Genomic DNA, 26,086 nt, shown 5'->3' with positions numbered 1-26,086 from the left:
GGCGGCCCCCGAGCGCGCGCGCTGCCCGCCGGCCCCACATCGCTATTGGTGAGGCCGGGGCAGCTAGAAGTCCCGGCCGAAACCCCGGGAAGGGAGGCTGCGCCCCGCAGATCTCGCGAGGCTAGGAGCGGCGCGCCGGGACGTGGGAGCCGCGAGCCGCGAGCCGGAAGCCGGCGGACCCGCGAGCCCCGGCGGGAGGGGCGCGATGGCTGCTCAGGCGCTGGCGCTGCTGAGGGAGGTGTCGCGGCTGGAAGCGCCGCTGGAGGAGCTGCGTGCGCTTCACTCGGTACTGCAGACCGTGCCGCTCAGCGAGCTCCGCGAGCAGGCAGCGGAACTGCGCCTCGGCCCGCTTTTCTCCCTGCTCAACGAGAACCATCGGTGAGACGACCCCAAGCACGGAGACGGGGGTGGCTGGGACGAGGGGAGGGGCTCTCCCCGGTCGCAGGGAGCGTAAGGAAATCGGTGACACTTTAACGGAGGGGACCCCGGGTCGGGAGGTCAGACCCGGCGCGCAGGTCCAGCCTCTTGAGTTGTGTGCCCCTGGCCGCCGCCCGGCCTCGCTGCCTTCATCCTTGAAACGGGAATCGAGAGGGAAAGCGAGGCTGCCCACGTAGGAGGAGGCTCCGCAATCGAGTGTGCGGGTTCGAGACTCTTGTCCTCTTAAGAAAGGGTCCTGTCCTGGCAATTTGGCAAGGCCCACCCACATTTTCAATTCACGTATCTTTTGATCCGTAGGCATGGAACAGGCAGGTATGCTCGCACTCGAAATGTCCTGGAGAGAGAGAGAGAGAGAGAGAGAGAGAGAGAGAGAGAGATGCATGACAGAAGGTGACAGCAAAAAACTAGAAACAGTCTAAATATCCATTAAAAGGGGTTGGAAATAAATTAGGATACATCGCTGTGTAACCCTGTGCAGCTAGTAGAAAAACTGAGGTAGATCTATATATGTGGACATGGAAAAATCTCTAATACATGTTGTTGAATGAAAAAGGAATATTATAGGAGTATGGTTTCATTATGTGTAATGTTTCTAAGGATTTCAATCGCTGCCCCTCCCCCCCACTACACAGACTATTGTAACATTGAGAATATCTGAAAGGTACAGCAGAACCTATTAATACAGAAGTGGGACCTAGGATGGCAACTTTTTTCATTTTATGCACATCTGTACGGTTCGATTAAAAAGCACTTTGCAGGGGTGCCTGGGTGGCTCGGTGGGTTAAAGTCTCTGCCTTCCTCTCAGGTCATGATCCCAGTGTTCTGGGATCAAGCTCCGCATCAGGCTCTCTGCTCAGCAGGGAGCCTGCGTCTCTGCCTACTTGTGATCTCTGTCTGTCAAATAAATAAATGAAATCTTTAAATAAAAAAAAAAGCACTTTGCATTTGAGCATTTGATCATTGAAAACAGTTTACAAATGTTTGTGATCCAGAAATGTAAAAGTGATCCGTGTCCTTGAAAAGGTAAAAAAAAAATCACTGGATCAACACTGGCTAATTTCAGGGGCTTTCTTGGCTATATCCTCCCTTTTTTATACATGTTATGCTTCATTAAGTCCATTAGTTAACATTATCTGGTTTTGCTTATGAAATATCTCTTTTCTGTCCTCTTTAATTCAGGCCCTTATTTTCTCCCTCTTGCTAGATCTCTTGCATTAGTCTGACTCACTGCCTTTAAGCTTCCTTGTCCAACACATTCTTCCCACACAGCAACCACAGTTAACTTCTTAGGTCATTTGTCCCAAGTCTTATCCATGGTTTCCCATTGTCCACAGGGTGAAATCATGACTTCTTTTTCTGGCATTTAGGCCCTTACAGTATATTTCCATGTACTTTTCCAGCCTCATCTTTTCCCTCCACTCCTGTACAAATATTTCATCTGCTTCAGCTACCATGTGGCCCCCTTTACTTTCCCTTGAGCATGACTTGGCATTTTCCTAACTTCGTTCATGCCGGTCCTTCTTTTTTTTTTTTTTTTTTTTTTTTTTTAGATTTTATTTATTTATTTATCTGACAGAGAGAAAGAGAGAGAGAGGTCAGCAGCAGAAGCAGACTCCTTGCCGAGCAGGGAGCCCAATGTGGGACTTGATCCAGGGACTCCAGGATCATGACCTGAGCCAAAGGCAGTCACTCAACCAACTGAGCCACTCAGGCGCCCAATATTTTCCATTTTTGAAAGCCCAGGTAAAGTGCTGTCACCTCCAAAAAGTCTCATTTGTCCACTCCAGTTTCAAGTGACCTGTTCTCAGACCTCCTGGGAGACATTATCATTATTTCTGTTAATGATGCTTGACACTGTTGCATTATATTATAGTTCTTTATGTGTTTACTTCTCATTTGAAAATTCTTTGAATGCAAGGGACATATTTTGTTCATCTCTGCCTCTCTCTTAGGGAGTAGCACATAGTACAATATATGTCAAATAGAAGATTATTCTCATAAATTTTAAAGAGGCCACCTAGTCCAACCACTTTATATCATGGATGAAGAAAATTTCAAAAGTCATACCATAAGACAACTATCATATGATCTCCCTGATATGAGGGAGAGGAGATGCAACATGGGGGGTTAAGGGGGTAGGAGAAGAGTAAATGAAACAAGATGGGATTGGGAGGGAGACAAACCATAAGTGACTCTTAATCTCACAAAACAAACTGAGGGTTGATGGGGGGAGGGGGATTGGGGAGGGTGGGGTTATGGACATTGGGGAGGGTATGTGCTATGGTGAGTGCTGTGAAGTGTGTAAACTTGGCGATTCACAGACTTGTACCCCTGGGGATAAAAATGTATTATATGTTTATAAAAAATAAAATTTAAAAAAAAAAGTCATACCGTAAGTTACCAGAGATAGAGTAGGAAGTGAAATGAATGGGAGTTTGAAGAATAAAGTCCATGGGGGATGTGTTTTGCCTAATGAAGGAACAGTGCCCAAGGAAACAATTTTAATGGAAATTTTAAAACAGGGTGATTCAGAACTGGGTACATAGCAGGTACCAATTGCAATTTGTGGGAATAATTCTTATACAGATAGTAGATTGGCATTCTCTAGATCTAATTCTGTTATCCTGGCAAAACCACCCAGGTTGCTATATATTGGTTCAGAATCTGACCTAATAGATGTATATCTAGAAACTTGACAGGAGTTTTTGTAATATGAAGTAAGTCCTAAGATTATTGCTTTGCAACATGGAGATTGATTATGTGATTAACTCTTTGGCTCTTTAGTAAAAAGGGCCACATGTGACCTGAAATTTATGCACTACACTGTTCAGTCTATGGCTGCTTTTAAAAATAAATAGCTTTATTAAAAATGTAGCTTGAATAAAATAAACTGCACATAATAAAATAAACAATTTGAGGGATTACCTGGGTGGCTCAGTTGGTTAAGCGTCTGCTCAAGTCATGGTCCCAGGGTCCTGGGAAGAAGCCCCATGTCCAGCTCCCTGCTCAGTAGGGGGGAGTCTGCTTCTTCCTCTCCCTCTGCTCCTGCCCCCAGCTTTTGCCCTCTTTCTTGCTCTGCTCTCTCTTTCTCTCAAATAAATAAATAAAAATTTTTAAAAAGAGTTTTATATAAATGAAATCCCACAGTATGTACTGTGGTTTCTTTTATTCATCATAATTATTTAAAATTTTTCCATGTGTGGTGTGGATGAATACTTCATTCCTTTTTATTGCTGAGTAGTAGTCCCTTGTCTAGATGTACCACATTTGTTTTCTCTACCTGCTGGTGTACATTTGAGCTGTCTTCAGTTTGACTCTATTACAAATAATACTGTTATGAATATTTGTGTACAAGTCTTTACATAGACATATTCTTTTCTCTTTGAATTAACACCTAGGAGTGAAATGGCTAGATCATATGGTAGGTGTATATTTAACCTTTTACAAAACTGCCTGTTTTCCAAAGTAATTGTACCATTTTACATTCCCACCAACAGTGTATGAGAGATTATAAGCCTAAATATAAAACTTGAAACTATAAAACTTCTAGAAGAAAAACCTGGGAGAGGTTTTTTTTGTTTGTTTAATCTTGGATTGAACAAGGATTTCTTTGGTTTGACCCCAAAAGCAAGATCCATAGAAGAAAAAATTGATAAATTGGACTTCGTCAAAATTAAATACTCTGCTCTTCAAAGGTCACAGTTAAGAGAATAAAAAGGCAAGTCAAAAATGGAGAAAAATCTTTGCAAAGAATATTCTGATAAAGGACTTGTATTCAGAATATACAAAGAACTCTCAAAATACAGTAATAAGAAAAGTATCCAATTTAAAAATGGGCAAAATATTTGAACATGAAGATATATGGATGGCAAATAAGCACATGAAAAGATACTCAACATCATTAGTCATTAGGGAAATGCAAATTGAAATTACAATAACAAAGCAATTCAAGTATCTACCAGCAGAAGAATAGACAAAGTGTGGTATATACATGCAAGGGAGTATTAGTCAGCCTTAAAAGGGAAGGAACTTCTGATACATGTTAAAACATGGAGGAAACTTGGAGACACCATTCTAAGTGAAATAATGCCAGTCACAAAAGGACAATACTGTGTGATTCCAATTAGATGAGTCACCAAGGGTAGTCACATTTATAGAGAGAGAAAGTAGAGTGGTGGTTGCTAGGGGCTCAGGGGAGGGGAGATTGGGAAGTTAGTGTTTAAAAGATACAGAGTTTGGGGCGCCTGGGTGGCTCAGTCAGGTAACTGTCTACCTTCGGTTCAGGTCATGATCCTGGGGTCCTAGGATCGACTCCCATGTTGGGTTTCCTGGCTTAGCAGGGAGTTTGCTTCTCCCTCTCCTTCGCCTTCTGCCCCCATCCCCTGCTCATGCTCTCTCGTGCTCTCTCTACCAAATAAATAAATGAATCTTTAAAAAAAAAAACAGATACAGAGTTTTCCATTTGGAAAGATGAAAAGGTTCTAGAGGTGGTTGATGGTGATGGTTGCACAATGTGAATGAACTTTAATGCACAGAACTGTACATTAAAGAAATGGTTAAAATGGTAAATTCTGTGGTATATCCAGTCGCAATTTTTTAAAAAGGAAAAGAAACCCATATCCATTAACAGTCCTTCCTCCCCCTTCCTCTTCTCTATCCCCCCAGTCCTTGACAACCAGGAATCTATAGGTTTGTCTGTTCTGGACATTCATATAAATGGAATCATCATCAAAAGGAAGTTTTTTTATATTTGGCTTCTTTCACTTAGCATAGTATTTCCACACTTCATCCATGTTGTATAATATTCCATGGGATGGATAAAACTGGTTTGTGTTTATCCATTCATTGATGGACATTTGGGTTGTTTCTCTTGCTGTGAACGTCCATGTACAAATTCTTGTGTAAACATACAGTTTCAGTTATCTTGGGCATAATAAACATTTTTTTTTTAATTTTATTTTTTATAAACATATAATATATTTTTATCCCCAGGGGTACAGGTCTGTGAATCGCCAGGTTTACACACTTCACAGCACTCACTATAGCACATACCCTCCCCAATGTCCATAATCCCACCCCCCCTCTCCCAACCCCCCTCCCCCCATCAACCCTCAGTTTGTTTTGTGAGATTAAGAGTCACTTATGGTTTGTCATAATAAACATTCTTACTTATTCCCTTAGGTGTAGTTATACAAAGTGGAATCTCTAAGTTAAAAAGGTTATGTTCATTTTTAGGGCTTTTGCTATGTATTGCTTAATCAACTTTTAGAAAAGTTGTGTCAGGGGCGCCTGGGTGGCTCAGTTATTAAGCGTCTGCCTTCGGCTCAGGTCATGATCCCAGGGTCCTGGGATCGACCCCCGCATCAGGCTCCCTGCTCAGGGGCGGGAAGCCTGCTTTTCCTTCTCCCACTCCCCCTGCTTGTGTTCCCTCTCTCTTTGTGTCTCTCTCTGTCAAATAAATAAGATTTTTAAAAGGAGAAAAGAAAAGAAAAACTGTATCAGTTTAATTGTATCCTCCTATTAACAGTATATGAGTGCCCGGACTATTTACTTGTGCTGCCCATTAATAGAAAAGAAAGTTATTCTTGAAACATCTTCTTTATCCACAACTGGTAATCATCAAGTTCTGATTAATTTACCTCTTTAATTGCTCCTGAATCTTTTCCCTCTTCTCCATCCCTCCTTAGTATTCCCTCGTTTCATTCCCTTATCACCTGCCTTCTAACTGAAAAATTCTAACTAATGCAGAGTGACTTCCTCAAGTCAGATCTCATCATGTTACTTTCTGCTTAAAACCACTTCTTGGGGGGGAGCCTGGGTGGCTCAGTGGGTTGGGCCTCTGCCTTTGGCTCGGGTCATAGTCTCGGGGTCCTAGGATCGAACCCCGTATCGGGTTCTCTGCTCAGTGGGGAGCCTGCTTCCCCCTCTCTCTCTGCCTCTCTGCCTGCTTGTGATCTCTGTCTGTCAAATAAATAATTAAAATCTTAAAAAAAAAACAAAAACAAAACACTTCTTGGCTTGCCATTGCTTTCTGGAAAAAGTCTGAGTTCTGTAGCATGACAAAAAAGACCCATCAAAATCTGGCTTCTGTGCATCTTTCCTGTTTTATTGCTCCCCGTTCATACACCCCCTTTTCCTTTCTCCCCACTTCTCTCCCATTCTTCCCCCTTGTACTTCCTTGAATGTATAACACTTCCTTATTCCTCTGTTCCTCTTCATGTGTCCTACCTGGAACACTTTTGTCCTCCTAGGTAATCCCCACTTTTTTTCTTAAAATTTAGCTCAGCTGTTACCCCTCTGGGAGGGCTTCCTAATCCCTGTGTTCTTTTTTGAGCTCCCGTAGCTTCCAACCCCAACCTCTAACATTTATCCACCTAATTATAGTTGCCTTTCTGTTCTTCTGTATTTTCCATTAGACTGAGTTCATTGAGGCCAGAGAATATATATTATCCTTCTTTGTAGCCCCAGCACAGGCATGGCACATAATAGGTACTTAGTAAATGTTTAATAAATTAATAGGAGTTAGTATTTTTTTTAAAGATTTTATTTATTTATTTGAGAGAGAGGGAGAGATAACGAAAGAGAGCATGAGCAGGAGGGAAAGGGAGGCCCCCATCCAGCAGGGAGCCTGACATGGGGGTGAGACTTGACCCCAGGACCCAGAGGTCATGATCTGAGCCGAAGATGACAGTTACTTAACTGACTGAGCCACTCAGGTGCCCCTGAAGTTAGTATTTTAAAGGAAAGTCTGTGTGGAGAAGATCCTCATTGAGCCAGGCTTCAGATATTAATAGGTTGTTAGTTCATACCTGGCAGGACACAAACTAATGAGATCTGTGATGTTTTCTTTAGGGAACAGACCACTTTGTGTGTATCCATTCTGGAGAGATTGCTCCAAGCTGTGGAGCCAGTTCATGTGGCCCGGAACCTCGGGGCTGACCTTCAGAGGGGACTGACTCACCCCAATGATTCCGTAAAAATTCTCACTCTATCCCAGGTATGAAGTTTTACTAGCACATAATAAGGGAACTGACATTTAATGACCACCTGCTCTGGACTAGCTCTGTGTTGGGTGCCAAAGACAGAGAGATGAAGAAAACAGGATCTGTCTGTGCCTAGGAAGTATCTAGTCTATTCCAGTGTGCATAGCTAACTACAACCAGGAGGATCCAAGCTAGAGGAAGGAGTTCTAGTAAGTATTATCTGAAATACTCATTCATCAAATACTGACTGAATTCCTTTTACATGCCAGGCGTTGTACCATATACTGTTAGAGTTACCAAGATAAATAAAGCCTATTTCTTCCTTCAGGGAGCTTCTAGTCTAGAGAAAGTCATTGCCATCGTAGGTCTTATTATAGTGGCATGGAAAAAGTACTCTTGTAAAGGTCACTAAAGCAAGAATTAAGACAGTGACTCTTAGAACCCTGGTAACCAAACTACTCTACTATTCAGGTGAAGAGCTGCTGCTGAGGATTATCTTGTTAAGTTGTTAGCGCCCAAGCAGTTAGTTATTCAGTAGACATTCAAGTACTGTTTCTCCTTTTCTCCTCTGGAAGTATGAGTTCAACAGAAAAGGAGAAAGTATTGATTGATTCTCTAACCATTTATGTGCTAGACACCATAGTAGATACTTTCCCTCTTTAGTCTCCTTCAATCATCATAATATCCTTCAATTAAGCATTGTATCCTCATTTACAGATAAGAAATTAGGTTCAAAGAAGTTAGTTAATTTGCCCGAGGTCAGTACAGCTACAAATGGATAGAACTAGAATTTGTATTGTCTTCTGTCACTGAAGTGTCAACTTTTTACTGTTAATTTTTTTTCTTTCTTTTCAGTAATGTGACTATACATGAGTGTGGTCAGCTTTAATGAATTTGGGTCATTTGGAATTTTTAATGGCTTGTCTTATAGCTGTAATCAGTAACTCCTAAGATAAATGAACACTAAGGAAGTTTCTGATTGCTTTTTTATTTTAGGTTGGAAGAATTGTTGAAAATTCTGAAGCTGTTACTGAGATTCTAAATAACGCTGAATTACTAAAACAGATCGTTTATTGTATTGGTGGAGACAATCTGTCTGTAGCTAAAGTGGTAAGTCACCTAGAACCATCAACTTAAACACAAAGAGTATCCTAATAAACAAAAGAAGCCCTTCCGGATGGAGAGGTGAAAGTTTAGGATGAATGATTTGTATAGTTGAATTCCTAAACTCATATAGATGGTATCAGATAAATAAATGGTGTCAGATAAATACCAGTAAACCCCTTCTGTTTTCTAGGATGCACATATCCAAAGTATCCATCATGGAGCTTATATTAGGTCGCTTGAGAAGACAACAAAATTACATCATTGTTTTCTAGAGGGAATACTATGTATCTTTTTCAGTTTTAAATAATAATAGCTAAAACATAGTGAGTGCTCATTGTGCAAGATACATTCCACACACTAATTTCACTAATTTCACATCAATTTCATGAAGTAGATATTAATAGTCTACATTTATGATTTAAGAGGTATTTTCTTTCCTTATAAGGCCATTAAGTCCTTATCAAGAATATCACTAACCCAAGCTGGACTGGAGGCTTTATTTGAAAGCAATCTGCTGGATGATGTGAAAAGGGTAATGAAAACAAATGATGTTGTTCGATACAGAGTGTATGAGGTAAGACTGAAAGCATGCTTTTTTTTTCTCAAGAGTGAATGCAGGAGTGCATGAGGAGGGGCAAAGGGAGAGGAAGAGAAAATCTTCAGCGGTCTTCCAGCTCAGCATGGAGCCCAACGCACGGCTCAGTCTCAGAACCCTGAGATCATGACTTGAACTGAAATCAAGAGTGGGACGCTCAACCAACCTAGCCACCCAGGCATCCCTAAAAGCACACTTTCTGAGGCCTACAATTCAGAATGCAATAGAGCTCACGCTGGAAGGCAAGATGGCTTGTTTGCCATGCATTTATTGGGTGTGTTAGGCCCTATATTAGATGCTGGGGATGTGGGGCTGAACAACCAGCCTAGTATGTGGGACAGTCATATAAAAACTATTTACAGTGCACTACATAAAGTACTATAATAAAGGAGATAATGTTAAAACTAGACTTTGAAATGATTATAGTAGTAAGATGAAGAAATGACTCTCATTTGCACCCACTTTATACTTAACATTGTGATAAATCTCCACATATATTGTCTTCAGTTTTTATAGTAAACACTATACATGATCATCATTAACCTCACTATTTTTTTTAAAAAAGATTGTATTTACCCATTTGACAGAGATCACAAGTAGGCAGAGAGGCAGGCAGAGAGAGAGGAGGAAGCAGACTCCCCACAGAGCAAAGAGCCCGATATGGGGCTTGATCCCCGTACCCTGGGATCGTGACCCGAGCTGAAGGCAGAGGCTTTAACCCACTGAGCCACACAGGCGCCCCTAATCTCACTATTTTTTTTATCTTTATTTTTTCAGTATTCCAAGAGTCATTGTTTATGCATCATACCCAGTGCTCCATGCAATACGTACCCTTCTTAATACCCACCACCAGACTCACCCAACCCCCCACCCCTCTCCCCTCCAAAACCCTCAGTTTGTTTCTCAGAGTCCACAGTCTCTTATGGTTCGTCTCCTCCTCCCAGTTTCCCCCAACACCCTTCTCCTCTCCTTCTCCCAGTTTAACCTCACTATTGATGGAGTAGCTGACTGAGGCCATACAGTTAATAGACTGCATATTCAAAATGGAACTGCTGACAGTCTAATTCCCTGTTCAAAACACTTTCTTTGCATGTCTTAATACCATGCTATCCTGGTTTCCCTTCTGCCTCTCTGGTTATTTCTTCTCAGTCTCCTGGCTCATTATCCTCTATTGAACTTTTAATGGGTGGAGTTCATGAAGGTGATTTCCTGAACCTTATTCTCACTGTATATTCATTTCTAGGCATTTTTATTCACCTTATGATTTCAGTTCCCATCTATATGGGATGACTCCATAAACCTCCAACACAGACCTCTCTTCTGAGCTCAGACCCTCATGTCCCAACAGCTTACTCACTATTTTCTCTTTAGACCTATGTATCCTGGGCCCCTCACACTCATGCTCAAACCAAACTCCTGTGGTTTCTTACCCAGCCCATGCTCCCATCAAAACTAGCTGCAACACCCTGGCCCTGTATCATAGTCAACATGGTTGGGTATTAAACCTTGAGCTCATTCTCTGTGAGACCTTGTTTTCCCTGCTACATAACCATTAGGTCATCACACGGGGCCAGTTTTACTTAAAGCATGCACTTCTCTTCCTCGATTCAGCCACCACCAGCCTAGTCTAAACTACCAGTATCTCTCACCACTAGTCTATTTTCACATGCTGTCAGGATGATCTTTTAAAAATTCAAATCTGGTTCTGTCATTCCTCTGCTTAAAATCCTTCAGTGTCCTATTTCTCTCCATAAGCCCTCAGGACAACCTTGTGGAATGAGTAAGTGAATGACTGACTGATAGAATGTATGAATGAATGAATGATTTATAACCATCTTTTTGCTGATTTAGGCTTTTGTACCCTGATTGATGAATTGATGATTTCTTAAGGAAAAAAAAAGGTACAGATACAATCAGATATAGTAGAGTATTTATGTGCCAAAGTAATTCTTACATGTTTTATGAAGTTTCTCTACTTATGGAGACAAGTAATGGACTTTTTAAAAAAATTCAGTTATATAAAGTGCCTAGTCCTGTGTTTAATTTAAAATGATATCTAACACATGAAAAAATGTTCAACGTCACTAGCCATCAGGGAAATACAAATCAAAACCACATGAAATACCACCTTACACCAGTGAGAATGGCAAAAATTAACAAGACAGGAAAAAACAAATGTTGGCGAGGATGCGGAGAAAGGAGAACCCTCTTACACTGTTGGTGGGAATGCACACTGGTATAACCGCTCTGGAAAACAGTCTGAGGATTCCTCAGGATGTTAAAAATAGAGCTACCCTACAACCCAGCAATTGCACTACAAGATATTTACCCCAGAGATACAGATGTAGTGAAAAGAAGGGGCACATCCACCCGAGTGTTCATAGCAGCAATGTCCACAATAGCTGAATTGTGGAAGGAGCCATGATGCCCTTCAACAGAAGAATACATAAAGAAGATGTGGTATATATATATATGTACATACATACAACGGAATATTCCTCAGCCATCAGAAAGGATGAATACCCACCATTTGCATTGACATGGATGGAACTGGAGGGGATTATGCTAAGTGAAGTAAGTCAAGCAGAGAAAGACAATTATATGGTTTCACTTATTTGTGGAACATAAGGAGTAGCATGAGGACATTAAGAGAAGAAGGGAAAAATGAAGGGGGGAATCAGAGGGAGAGACAAACTGTGAGAGACTATGGACCTCGAGAAACAAACTGAGGGTTTCAGAGGGGAGACGAACGGGGTGATGGAGTAACAAGGTGATGGGTACTAAGGAGGACACGTGTTGTGATGAGCATGGGGTGTTATACGCATCTAATGAATCATAAAACACTACATCAAAAACTAATGATGTACTATACAGTGGCTAACTGAACATAACAAAAAAAAAAGTAGTATTTAAGGCCTTGGGCCAGGGAATTTTGAAAAGAGTAGAGTCTTCCTTATGTTAGAAGAGGCTTCATTTCATCTTGTCATCAGAAGAATCTGAGAAAGGACAAGAAAACCTGTTTGGTTATAAAAATCCAATTAACTATTTTAAAAAAATGAGATCTAACAGATTTGGGGCTGTTCTGACCTTTTTGCCTTTTCTGTTTCTTTTTCGTTCAGTTAATTGTGGAGATTTCTTCCGTGTCACCAGAATCTTTAACCTACTGTACCACCAGTGGATTGGTAACTCAGCTCCTCAGAGAGCTGACTGGGGAGGATGTGCTGGTCAGGTATGTTGGTTGAGAGAGCTCTTAAAGCAAAATGTCTTTTTTTGGAGGTCCAAGGAACAGCTTGGGACTTAGTAACCAGAACACTAAGATCATGACCTGAGCTGAAATCAAGTCAGCTGCGTAACTTACTGAGTCACCCAGTTGCCCTGATACCGAGCACTTTGATCAATTTTTAAAATATGTGGAAATGACGTAATTGTGTGAGGAAATGTTCATGTTTTTTAGAGATGCGTACCAAAATACGCAGAGATAAATGGCTAGATGACTAGAATTTGCTTTAAAATAATTCAGCAAAAATGGAGGGAAAAAGATGAAAAGTAAAACGTTGTTAGAAATCTTATGTAAGGGGGCACCTGGGTGGCTCAGTCGTTAAGCATCTGCCTTTGGTTCAGGTCATGATCCCAGAATCCTGGGATCAAGCCCCGCGTCAGGCTCTCTGCTCAGCGGGAAGCCTGCTTCTCCCTCTCCCATTCCCTGGGCTTGTGTTCCCTCTCTCTCTGTGTCTCTCTCTGTCAAATAATAAATAAAATCTTAAAAAAAAAAAAAAAAGGCTTTGTGTAAGGCAAAATCTTGATGGCTATGCAATCAGGATTATGGGTACATGGGGGCATACTGCACTGATCTCTTTACTTTTGTATATGCATGACATTTCAAAATAAAAATTAAGAAAAATTCTTTAGAGCAGGTCTGTTATAGTGGAAATAGTAATGGGCCTCAAGTCAGATCAAAATTTAAGTCTAAACTCTATCTTGTAATAACAATGTGATTCTGAACATATCACTGCAATTTTCTCATCCTTGTGTCCTCATCTGAAAAGTAGAGCCAGGTTACTGACATTCCGATTAAAAGAGTTAAGTAACATAGCCTATGAGAACAGTTTATAAACTATGTTAACCATATGCAAAATCTTGGCATTTCAGAGCCACCTGTATAGAAATGGTGACATCACTGGCATATACTCATCATGGACGACAGTACCTTGCTCAAGAAGGAGTAATTGATCAGATTTCTAATATAATTGTTGGGGCAGATTCAGACCCTTTCTCTAGTTTCTATTTGCCAGGTAAGAAATACTGGTTTCTGTAAAGATGATGGTATATGTTTTTTCTGAGTTATCTCTGACAGGAAAGGCCAGGGATTATTTTCTTTAGAGCAGATTCCCTTTAGATGATACCTGCAGGCCCTTAATGAGGTGCAACGTATTGCCGTGGGAGCCATGCCTTTTTAATTCTGATTTGCTGGAAATACCATTGCTTTTTAGAGCATTAGGATAGTTTCCTTCAAACCTCAGTCAAAAGCAACATAAATAAAAATACTACTACTGACATTTACAGTATATTTCACAGATTCAGCAAATCTCTTTCGGAATCTTTATCTAATACAGGATCTAGTCCAGCCACGCTGTTCTAGGATATGGCTAATTAGCTTTTCTCGAGCACTTGCAGAAACTGGAACTGTATTCCTTCCTTAGGTAGCCTGCTTACCTCACCAGTGAACATCTCTGTTTAAAAATTTCTTGGGGCGCCTGGTTGGCTTAGTCAGTAGAACATGCGATTCTTGATCTCAGGATCGTGAGTTCCAGCCCCACATTTAGGCATAGAGCTTACTTTAAAAAAAAATTTCTTCCTAACGAGCATTCCAAACTTGCTTTTCTAGAGTTTGTATCCAGTGGTCCTTGTTCTTTGCTCTTCCCCCTACATATGATAGTGTTTCAGTGTTTGACTTCAGCTCCACTGACAACCTGGGGTTTCTGTTCTCAGGAACACACATCATAGGTCTTCTAGTATCTCTTTATAGGCGGTCTGATTGCCAGGCAACCGAGTAGAGTACTATAACCATTTTCCCCTTCCTGGCCGGTAGTTTATTACCATCCCTGGGAAAGCACCGGGCCCACAATTTGTATGGTCTTCCTCCTCTATTAACGTATATTTTTGTAAATATCTTTAGGATTTGTGAAGTTTTTTGGAAATCTGGCTATCATGGATAGTCCTCAACAGATCTGTGAGCGTTATCCTATCTTTGTGGAGAAAGTCTTTGAAATGACAGAAAGTCAGGACCCCACCATGATTGGTGTAGCAGTGGACACAATTGGAATCCTGGGATCCAATGTTGAAGGGAAACAAGTTTTACAAAAAACAGGTTGGTATGAATTATTTTGGCTTTCTTTAGAGATATCTTCATTTTTGGCAAGAATTAAATATATAAGCTCACTTGCTGGTGCATTAGCTACATTGTAGAAACTACTCTTAGAGAGGACAGTCTTTTTACTGTGACTTTGGAGTCATCCCTAGAAAGTCTCGTAATTGTTAATGAATTTTTGTTTATCTTTTTATTTGGCTAGACCAAGCACTGTGTCCCCTCTACACCTTCCTTGATAATATTCATGGTTCAGAGATCGTGGACTGGAGTCAGACCTGCATTCATGTCCCAGTTCTAACACTGACTTAATTACTGTAGGCCCTGTTTTCCTCATTCATTCATAAAAAGAGTAAACAACTGCTTCTTGGGATTGTGACTACTTAATGAAAACACATATTTGTTTTATGTTTGTAATGTTCAGGAAGAAAAAGAAACAAAAATTTGTTAGAAATTTTTTGTTAAGAGTGATACTTTATGGCATATCCATGAGTATCATTTTTTAAAAAATTTTATTTTTTTTTCAGTGTTCCAAAATTCATTGTTTATGCACCACACCCAGTGCTCCATGCAATACGTGCCCTCCACAATACCCACCACCAGGCTCACCCCATCCTTCACCCTCCCAAAACCCTTAGTTTGTCTCTCAGAGTCCATAATCTCTCATGGTTTGTCTCCCCCTCTCATTTTCCCCAACTCACTTCTCTTCTCCATCTCCCGGTGTCCTCCGTGTTATTCCTTATGCTCCACAAGTAAGTGAGACTAAATGATAATTGACTCTCTCTGCTTGAGTTACTTCACTCAGCATAATCTCCTCCAGTCCCATCCATGTTGATACAGAAGTTGGGTATTCATCCTTTCTGAGGGAGGCGTAATACTCCCTTGTGTATATGGACCATATCTTCTTTACCCATTCGTCCGTTGAAGGGCATCTTTGTTCTTTCCACAGTTTGGCAACTGTGGCCATTGCTGCTATGAACATTGGGGTACTGGTGGCCCTTCTTTTCACTGCATCTGTGTCTTTGGGGTAAATACCCAATAGTGCAATTACAGGGTCATAGGGAAGCTCTATTTTTAATTTCTTAAGGAATCTCCACACTGTTTTCCAAAGTGGCTGCACCAACTTACATTCCCACCAAGAGTGTAAGAGGGTTCCCCTTTCTCTACATCCTCTCCAACAATTGTTATTTACTGTCTTGTTGACTTTGGCCATTCGAACTGGTGTAAGGTGGTATCTCAATGTAGTTTTGATTTGACTCTCCCTGATGGCTAGTGATGATGAACATTTATTCATGTGTCTGTTAGCCATTCGTATGTCTTCTTTGTATCGGTTCATGTCTTCTGCCCATTTTTTGACGTGATTATCTGTTTTGTGTGTGTTGAGTTTGAGGAGTTCTTTATAGATCTTGGATATTAGCCCTTTGTACTGTCATTTGCTAATATCTTCTCCCATTCCATGGGTTGCCTCTTTGTTTTGTTGACTGTTTCCTTTGCTGTGTAGAAGCTTTTGATCTTGACAAAGTCCCAAGGGATCATTTTCGCTTTTGTTTCCTTTGCCTTTGGAGACGTGTCTTGAAAGAAGTTGCTGTGGCCGATGTCCAAGAGGTTGCTGCCTACGTTATTCTGTAGGAGTTTGATAGATTTCTGCCTCAGGTTGAGGTCTTTTATCCATTTCAAGTTTATCTTTGTGTATGGTGTAAGAGAATGGTCGAGTTTCAGTCTTCTACACATAGCTGTCCAGTTTTCCCAGCACCATTTATTGAAGAGAATGTCTTTTCTCCACTGTATATTTTTTTCTGCTTTGTCGAAGATTAGTTGACCATAGAGTTGCGGGTCCATATCTGGGCTCTCTACTCTGTTCCACTGGTCTGTGTGTCTGTTTTTGTGCCAGTACCATGTTGTGATCATTGGTGATCACAGCTTCGTAGTAAAGCTTAAAATCAGGCAACGTGATGCCCCTAGTCTTGTTTCTCTTTTTCAACATTTCCTTAGCAATTCAGTGTGTCTTCTGGTTCCATACAAATTTTAGGATTGTTTGTTCCACCTCTTTGAAAAGTGCCTGTGGAATTTTGATCAGGATGGCATTGAAAGTATAGATGGCTCTAGGCAGTATAGACATTTTGACAATGTTTATTCTTCTGATCCATGAGCATAGAATACTCTTCCATCTTTTTGTGTCTTCTTCGGTTTCTTTCATCAGTGTTTTGTAGTTCTTCGAGTACAGATCCTTTACCTCTTTGGTTAGGTTTATTCCAAGTATCTTATGGTTCTTGGTGCTGTAGTAAGTGGAATCGATCCTCTAATTTCCCTTTCTATTTTTTCATTGTTAGTGTATAAGAAAGCAACTGATTTCTGTACATTGATTTTGTATCCTGCCACATTACTGAATTGCTGTATGAGTTCTAAGTAGTTTGGGGGTGGAGTCTGTGAATTCTGTGAAGACAGAGAGTTTGACTTCTTCTTTGCCAATTTGGATACCTTTTATTTCTCTTTGTTGTCTGATTGCTGTTGCTAGGACTTCTAATACTATGTTGAACAACAGTGGCAAGAGTGGACATCCTTGTCATATTCCTGATCTCAAAGGGAGGGCTGTGAGCTTTTCCTCATTGAGGATGATATTTGCTGTGGGTTTTTCATAGATAGATTTTTTTTTAATTTTTTTTTTATTTATTTGAGAGACAGAGAGAGAGCATGAGAGGGGAAGTCAGAGGGAGAAGCAGACTCCCCATGGAGCTGGGAGCCCGATGTGGGACTCGATCCCAGGACTCCGGGATCATGACCTGAGCCGAAGGCAGTTGCTTAACCAACTGAGCCACCCAGGCGCCCCTCATAGGTAGATTTTATGAAGTTGAGGGATGTTACCTCTATCCCTATACTTTGAATTGTTTTAATCAGGAACAGATGGTATATCTTGTCAAATGCTTTTTCTGCATCAATTGAGAGGACCATAGGGTTCTTCTCTCTTCTTTATTGATTCGTTCTGTCACATTGATTGATTTGCGAATGTTGAACCACCCTTGTATCCCATGGATAAATCACACCTGGTCATGGTGGATAACCTTTTTAATGTAGTGTTGGATCCGGTTAGCTAGGGTCTTGTTGAGAATCTTGGCATCTGTATTCATCAGGAATATTGGTCTGAAATTCTCTTCTTTGGTGGGGTCTTTGCCTGGTTTGGGGATCAGGGTAATGCTGGCTTCATAAAAAGAGCCTGGAAGTTTTCCTTCTCTTCCTATCTTTTGAAACAGCTTTAGGAGAATAGATATTTCTTCTTTGAATGTGTGGTAGAATTCTCTAGGGAATCTGTCAGGTCCTGGGCTCTTGTTTTTTGGGAGGTTGTTTGTTTGTTTGTTTTTTAAAGATTTTATTTATTTATTTGACAGAGAGAGAGGAAGGGAAGCAGGCTCCCCACCAAGCAGAGAGTCCGAAGTGGCCCTCGATCCCAGGACGCTGGGATCACAACCTGAGCCGAACGCAGAGGTTTTAACCCACTGAGCCACCCAGGCGCCCCTTTTGGGAGGTTTTTGATCACTGCTTCAATCTTGTTACTAGATATTGGTCTATTCAGGTTGTCAGTTTCTTCCTGATTCAGTTTTGGAAGTTTATAGGTTTCCAGGAATGCATCCATAGGTTGCTTAACTTATTGGCATATAATTGTTGATGATAAATTCTGATGCTTGTTTCTATTTCCTTGGTGTTAGTCATGATCTCCCTTTTCATTCATAGTTTTATTAGTTTGGGTCCTCTCTCTTTTCTTTTGGATTAATTTGGCCAGTGGTTTATCGGTCTTATTGATTCTTTCAAAAAAGCAGCTTCTAGTTTCATTGATGTGTTCGACTGTATCCCTAGTTTCTATCTCATTGATCTCTGCTCTAATCTTGATTATTTCTCTTTGTGTGGGGGGGGTTGGCTTAATTTGTTGTTGATTCTTCAGTTCTTTGTATTCTAGATTTTTCAGTTTTTTTGAGGGAGTCTTGGATGGCTATGTATCTCCCCCTTAGGACCGCTTTTGCCATATGCCATAGGTTTTGAACCAAAGTGTCTTTATTCTCATTGGTTTCCATGAATTGTTTAAGTTCTTCCTTGATTTCCTAGTTAATCCAAACATTCTTAAGCAGGGTGTTCTTTAGCTTCCAAGTGTTTGAAATCCTTCCAAACTTTTCCTTGTGATTGAGCTCCAGTTTCAAAGCATTGTGGTCTGAGAATATGCAGGGAATAATCTCAGTCTTTTGCTATCAGTTGAGCCCTGATTTGTGACCCAGTGTGTGGTCCGTGGTCTATTCTAGAGAAAGTTCCATGTGCACTCGAGAAGAATGAGTTTTCTGTTGTTTTAGGATGGAATGTTCTGTATATATCTATGAGGTCCATCTGGTCCAATGTGTCATTCAGTCTCTTATTTCCTTATTGATTTTCTGCTTGGATGATCTGTCTGTTACTGACAGTGGCATGTTAAGATCCCCTACTATTAATGTATTCATATCAATATGACTCTTTATCTTGATTAACAGTTGTCTTATTTAGTTGGCTGCTCCCATATTGGGGGCACAAATATTTACAATTGTTAGATCTTCTTGGTGGATAGACCCTTTAAGAATGATGTAGTGTCCTTCTGTATCTCTGACTACAGTCTTTAGTTTAGAATCTAATTTTCTGATACGAGAATCATTACCCCAGGTTTCTTTTGAGGCCCATTGGCATGAAAGATGCTTCTCCATCCCTTCACTTTCAGTGTGGATGTATCCTTGGGTTCCAGATGGGTCTCTTGTAGGCAACGTACATCCATGAGTATATTAAAGCACTCTGAATTCTATACAGAAAATAATATGGGCAAAAAAAAAATAATATGGGCACTGTAAAACCTTCATGACATATATTTTGAATTGAAAATTGAAAATGCTATTGTGTATCACAACCGGTATCCTTGTGATACATACTTTTCTAAGTGCTTTTACCTATGACATGTAATCCTTTTATGGTCCTGTGAAGAGCATACTCCGGTGTTCTTTTTTTATAGATAAGGTAGCTGAAATTCAGAGAAGTTAAGAAAACTTTTAAGATCACACAGACGGGGTGGGGCAACTCATACTCAAATCCAGGTCCTTTGATTCCAAATCCTCTGTAATTTGTCTTATATATATATATATATACTGTATTACATACAAATGTGTGTTTTAGGTTTGTCATTTAGTCTCTGACTGCATGTTTAATTTTTGTGTTGGTTTAGGTTGGTAGAGGTCATAGTATATGAAAGCATACTTTTTTTTTTTTAAAGATTTTATTTATTTATTTGACAGACAGAGATCATAAGTAGGCAGAGAGGCAGGCAAAGAGAGAGGAAGGGAAGCAGGCTCCCTGCTTCACAGAGAGCCCGATGCGGGGCTCGATCCCAGGGCCCCGGGATCATGATCTGAGCCAAAGGCAGAGGCTTTAACCCACTGAGCCACCCAGGCACCCCTGAAAGCATACTTTTAAAAAAATCCCATTGTTCACTTCATACCCATTTGGATGCTATTAATGACCAAAAAAAGATAACAAAAACATAAAATAACAGGTGTTGACAAGGACATAAATTGGGACCCTGGTACATATTTGGTGGGAATGTAAAATGGTACAGCTGCTGTGGAAAACATTATGGTGGTTGGTTCCTCAAAAAATTATACATAGAGGTGCACCTGGGTGGCTCTGTTTGTTGAGAGACTAACTCTTGGTTTCAGCTCAGATCATGATCTCAGGATCCTGAGATTGGGCCCCACATCAGGCTCCACACTCGGTGTGGAGTCTGCTGGAGATTCTTTTGCCCTCTCTTGCCCTCCTCTTCTGCTCCTCTCCCCAGCTTGAGTGTGCTCTCACTCTCTCTTTCTCTCTAAAATAAATAAATAAAATCTTTTTTAAAAATTTACATAAAATTACCCTATGATCCAGCAAATACACTTCTAGGTATACACCCAAGGAAATTGAAAGAAGGGACTCAAAATTTATTTGTACACTTGTATTCGTAACAGCATTATTCATAATAGCCAAGAAGATAGAAACAGTCCTGTTCATTGATGGACGAGTGCATAAACAAAATGTGGTGCATACAATACAATGAAACATCCAATCTTAAAAAGGAATGACGGGCACCCAGGTGGCTCAGTTGGTTAGGTGTCCGACTCTTGATCTCAGCTCAGGTCTTGATCTCCAGGTCATGAGTTAAAACCCCACACCTTGGGCATGGACCAGTGTGAACCAAAAAAGGGAATGAAATTCTCATACATGATATATAACACGTAGGGGCCTTGAAGACATTATGCTAAGTACAATAAGCCAGACTCAAAAAGAGGAGTATTACATGATTCCACTTATAAGAGATACTTAGAGTCGTTGAATATGCAGAGACAGAAAGTAAAATCCTGGTTATCAGGGGATGGAGGTGGGGGAAATGGGAAGTTACTGTTTAATGAATACAGAGTTTTGATTTGAGATGATGGAGTTCTGGAGATGGATAATGACGACGATTGCACAACAATATAAATGTACTTAACGCCACTGAGCTGTATACTTAAAATTGGCTAATATTAATTTTATCACAATAAAAAACATTTTGTTATCCTTCAAAGGGACTCGCTTTGAACGCTTGCTCATGAAAATAGGATATCAAGCAAAGAATGCCTCGACAGAGCTCAAAATTAGGTGTTTGGATGCAATTTCGTCGATTTTTTATATACCGGTAAGTAAATCAGGAAGTTAATGAAGGACAGTGGGATATGTTTGGGAGAATAAATCTGTATAAATCAACAAAATACTGGTTAACTTAATATAAATGTTACTCAACTTTTAGTAAAAGAAGATAACCCTCGGTATATGACTAGTGACAGTTTTTTTTTGTTTTGGTTTTTAAAAGATTTTATTTATTTATTTGACAGAGATCACAAGTAGGCAGAGAAGCAGGCAGAGAGAGAGGAGGAAGCAGGCTCCCTGCCGAGCAGAGAGCCTGACGCGGGGCTCCATCCCAGGACCCTGGGATCATGACCTGAGCTGAAGGCAGAGGCTTTAACCCACTGAGCCACCCAGGCACCCCTGGTGACAATTTTTTTTTTTTTTAAGATTTTTTTTTTTTATTTATTTATTTGAGAGAGAGTGAGAGAGAGCATGAGCGAGGAGAAGGTCAGAGAAGCAGACTCCCTGTGGAGCTGGGAGCCCAATGCGGGACTCGATCCCGGGACTCCAGGATCATGACCTGAGCCGAAGGCAGTCGTCCAACCAACTGAGCCACCCAGGCGTCCCCCTGGTGACAATTTTTAAGTTAAAGTGGAGTCAGCCAGGTCAGAACTGGAGAGGGAGGACCCTAGAGTTTGCCTAATCAACCCCATCAGGAAAATGAAAAACGACTGGGGAAGTGTGAGCCAGGTTTGGGAAAGTGTGCTCCAGACTTAGCAGAGATCACGGAGCAAAATCAGGACAATGTGCCGTCAGACCCAGGCTTCCTGACTTCCAAAGGCTTGAGATTTTTCCTTTCGGTCCTGTAGCCAGAGCAGCAGACTGATGACCTCCTGCGGATGACAGAATCCTGGTTTTCTTCTTTATCTCGGGATCCGCTGGAGCTCTTCCGTGGCATCAGTAATCAACCCTTCCCTGAACTGCACTGTGCTGCCTTGAAAGTGTTCACGGTACGCATCCTCTTCTTTTTCACAGGTCCTTCCGGTACAAAGCTAGTTCAGCACGTGAGTACTTAGAATGCGCCAGTACCTCTGCCATGCAGATATACCAGCGCATAGTGCACGTTCTGCCCTATGTGCTTAGTGTGGACTAATGAGGGAAACAGATGTGTAAACGATTGTTTCAGTTAAAGGTATCGGGTATAATGGCAGAGCTTTAGGTTTCTATGATCACAGAATTAATTCCAGATTCCTTATCTGCCATCACACAAACCCTCTACTGACCCAGCCCTGGTCCTCTTCCTGAGCCTTATTTCCTGCCATTTCCCCTTCTGGCACTTAATGCTCTAGTGACATCAGACTGCTTGCTTCCCATCTCTGGACCTTTTTGGGCCCTCTACATTCAACAGTGTTCCCCAACTTTGCTTGGTAACCTCTTATTCTTAAAGGACTAGCTCAGGTATGTCTTCAGCAAGCTTTGCCCAAACCCACAAGGTTGAGTTAAGCTGTGTCAGCTCTCATAAAAGCTGTTTATTCATTATTTTAAAATCTGGTAAACATTAAGTAGAAATTTTTGAAATCACTTAAAGTCAGACCTGTTTTGTGTATTTCCTTTTAGTGTTAGTATTTATTTACTTTTTTTTTGTGAAGTTTTGTTTTTTAAGATTATATTTATTTATTAGAGAGCAAGAGCAAGAGAGTACACAAGCGAGGGGAGGGGCAGAGGAAAAGGGAGAAGCAGACTCCCCTCTGGGCAGGGAGCTTGATGCCGGGCTCAATCCCAGGACCCTGAGATCATGACCTGAGCCGAAGGCAGACACTTAACCAACTGAGCCACCCAGCGCCCTTTGGTGAAATATTTCAGACATCAGTAACACTTTCCAATCTCTGCCAACCGCCCCCTTCCTCCCTTTCTGGATGTGATCACTGTCGTGGGGTTAACAAGCCTATGCATGATTTTATACTTTTGCTACATATGTGTGTATCTTTAAATGAATTACAGTATTTTGTATATTCTTAAACTTTGTGAATGGTATCATGCTGTTCATATCATTCTTTTCAACATTATGTTTCTAAAGTTTGTGTATATTAAAAGTGGCAATTAGAAAGTCTTTATTTCGGGGGTGCCTGGGTGACTCAGTCGGTTAAGCATCTGACTCTTGATTTCAGCTCAGGTCATGATCTTAGTGTCCTGAATTTAAGCCCCAATTGAGCTCTGCCATCAGTGTGGAGTCTGCTTGAGATTCTCTCTCTCCCTCTGCCCCTCCCCCACTTGCACTCTAAATAAATAAATAAATAAATAAATAAATAAATTATTTTCTTTAAAAAGTCACTATTTCATTGTATAGCCACAGTGAATCATTCTCCTATCAGTGAAGATTTCAGTAGCTCTATATTACAAATGGTACTACAATGAACATTCTCAAAACTATCTGTGCACAGGTATGAGAGTTTCTTCAGGGTAGTCTTTTCTTCTCTAGTTTTTGTTTTTATTTTTCCACTGTTGTAATCATGCCATGTATATAATTTGGATCTACTTTTTTAATATCATAGGTTTACCTACTCTTTATAAACATTCTTTTTAAAAAAAAAAAAAGATTTTATTTATTTATTTGACAGAGAGAGATCACAAATAGGCAGAGAGGCAGGCAGGAGGTGGGAGGGAGCAGGCTCCCTGCTGAGCAGAGAACCCGATGTGGGGCTTGATTCCTGAGATCATGACCTGAGCCAAAGGCAGACGCTTAACCCACTGAGCCACCCAGGCACCCCCTTTATAAACATGCTTAATGTTTATTTAATTTTTTCTTGCTCTATACTATAGTTTACTTACCTGTCCCTCCCACTATTAGACATTTATAACTTTCACCCTATGATATACATCTTTGTAAACAAAGCTTTTTAATATTTAGATCTTTTTTTTTTAGATTTTATTCATTTGCAAGAGAGAGAGGGACAAAGAGCACAAGTGGGGGAAGTAGTAGAGGGAGAGGGACAGGTAGAGTCCACACTAAGGATAGAGACCAACACTGGGCTCAATCTCATGACCCTGAGGTTATGACCTAAGCCGAAAACAAGAGTCAGATGCTTAACTGACTCAGACATCCAGGCACCCCTAGATTATTTTCTTAAGTTAGATTTTCGGAGGGGAATTTATTTAGGCAAAAGTATCATTTTTTTAAAGATTTATTTTTATTTATTTTAGAGAGAGTGTGAGTTGGGGGAGGGACAGAGGGAGAGAGAATCTCAAGCAGACTCCCTGCTGAGCATGCAGCCTGACGTGGGGCTCAATCCCAGGACCCTGAGATCATGACCTGTGCTGAAATCAAGAGTCAAAGGCTTAACTAAGCAAGCCACCCAAGTGGCCCCAAAAGTAACATTTTTATGGTTAATGTGCTATCCAAGTAACACATTTAACTTCTTAAGGCTCAGAGGAGTTATAATCATTCTGCTTTCCATTTCAGGCCATCGCAAACCAACCCTGGGCTCAGAAACTTATGTTTAATAGTCCAGGGTTTGTGGAATATGTGATGGACCGGTCTGTGGAGCACGATAAAGCTTCAAAGGATGCCAAATATGAACTGGTGAAAGCACTTGCCAATTCCAAGACAATTGCAGAAATCTTTGGGAACCCAAATTATTTGAGGCTCAGAACTTACCTGAGCGAAGGTCCATACTACGTGAAACCTATTTCCACAACAGCTGTGGAAGGAGCTGAATGATTCCTTCTAGAGTCTAGACCATTTTTGACCAAAACTTCTCATAAGGCATTTGATTTCACCTGTATTTTACAAAAGAGAGGCTTCCCTTCCCCCAGAATTATCGTGGAGTATCTAATGTTAATATATCACTACGTCTGTGGTGTTTCTACATGGAAGCATAGTGTGGAACCAGGAAAGCAGGCAAACTTGGTCTTCATGGCACCGGGTATTTTTCAGATTCCTTTGACTGCCTTAATCTTTCCAAGAAGATGGTGTTTTTGTTCTCCCAGAAAATTTTCATGGACTTAATGTCTTATTTAAAGTTCTGCTTCAGATGGAATGGAACCAAATTGTTTCTGAATTCGCTTTACCACTTTTTTTTTTTTTTTCCTTTTTGGTCCTTTCACCTTTCTGATTACACTGTCAAAGTCTTGAGTATAAATAGTCTTTGAAAAACAATATGGAATCTTGAAATTATGTTCTCCATACTAAGAATAAATACTTTTAATATGATGTCTTTGGGTTTTTTGTTACCATTATATCCCTTTGGAAGATGGACAATAAATCTTTTAAAAATGTTTCTAGTGTTCTTTGCTTTTTCTGTTGTTTGTCATTGACTTTTATTCTGTTGTGGTTTGGAAGGATTGCTAACATCCTAAAGCAGGAAGATTCCCCAAACGCTTGTTTTACTTACTGGTGGATCAGCATCATTGAGGGTTTTGCTTTTAATCTTTCAGAGCCATCAAGTCAGAATTGAAATGACCAGAGAGAGAGAGACACTGACTCCTTAAGAACTCCTGTCTGATGGCAGGGCACTATACAAAAACCAGGATGCCACCTCACTGATTAACAAAGGATGCACTTTTCATTGACAAAGAAAACAAAATGTTCCCACCTATTTCCGTTGCGCTGCTTTCTAACTGGAAAAGCACTCTGCACACCAATCACCTGTCAGAGGTTTTGGCATGAGTGTATTATCAAGAGTGTGATTCAGAATCAAGAGGTAGATCTCTTTTAAGCCATAGTGATGTTGATAAACCATTCCCAGTCTGTAACAAAGTGGTTCACAGGTTCCTGGAATTCCCTTGTCCCAGATTAATCATCTCGTTTCTATCCTCTCTGATATCCCTCTGTGGGTGTTTTGTTTGTTTCCATGCTCATTGTTTCTCTACAGCTAATACCACTAATTAGGCTATAGCCAAGTCTTTCCTAGCCTGAGAAACATTCTATCTTAAGTTGACTTTTGTTTAATCTCATTCATG

The 26,086-nt window shown here is 40.6% G+C and overlaps 1 protein-coding gene across 1 annotated transcript; it reads left to right on the top strand.

The window, feature by feature from the left end:
- Positions 1-67: 67 nt before the first annotated feature.
- On the top strand, positions 68-25,404 carry PSMD5 (proteasome 26S subunit, non-ATPase 5). Its single transcript, XM_047701009.1, has 10 exons — positions 68-378; positions 7,291-7,435; positions 8,418-8,531; positions 8,974-9,102; positions 12,243-12,352; positions 13,273-13,415; positions 14,300-14,491; positions 21,088-21,197; positions 21,997-22,137; positions 24,588-25,404. Exons 1-10 carry the CDS (start codon positions 206-208, stop codon positions 24,843-24,845), a joined length of 1,515 nt encoding a protein of 504 aa, XP_047556965.1. The 5' UTR covers positions 68-205; the 3' UTR covers positions 24,846-25,404.
- Positions 25,405-26,086: the final 682 nt, after the last annotated feature.

The sequence above is a fragment of the Lutra lutra genome, chromosome 13 (assembly GCF_902655055.1).
Source record: "Lutra lutra chromosome 13, mLutLut1.2, whole genome shotgun sequence".
Lineage (NCBI taxonomy): Eukaryota > Metazoa > Chordata > Mammalia > Carnivora > Mustelidae > Lutra > Lutra lutra.
This window is presented reverse-complemented; position numbering and strand designations above follow the sequence as displayed.

What these genes read in the sequence shown, in the direction of transcription:
- PSMD5 (XM_047701009.1), top strand. Translation starts at nt 206, where the DNA reads ATGGCTGCTCAGGCGCTGGCGCTGCTGAGGGAGGTGTCGCGGCTGGAA. An exon ending in ATCTGTCTGTAGCTAAAGTG is followed by an intron (nt 8,532 to 8,973) that starts GTAAGTCACCTA and finishes TTTCCTTATAAG; the next exon opens with GCCATTAAGTCCTTATCAAG. An exon ending in CTCTAGTTTCTATTTGCCAG is followed by an intron (nt 13,416 to 14,299) that starts GTAAGAAATACT and finishes AAATATCTTTAG; the next exon opens with GATTTGTGAAGTTTTTTGGA.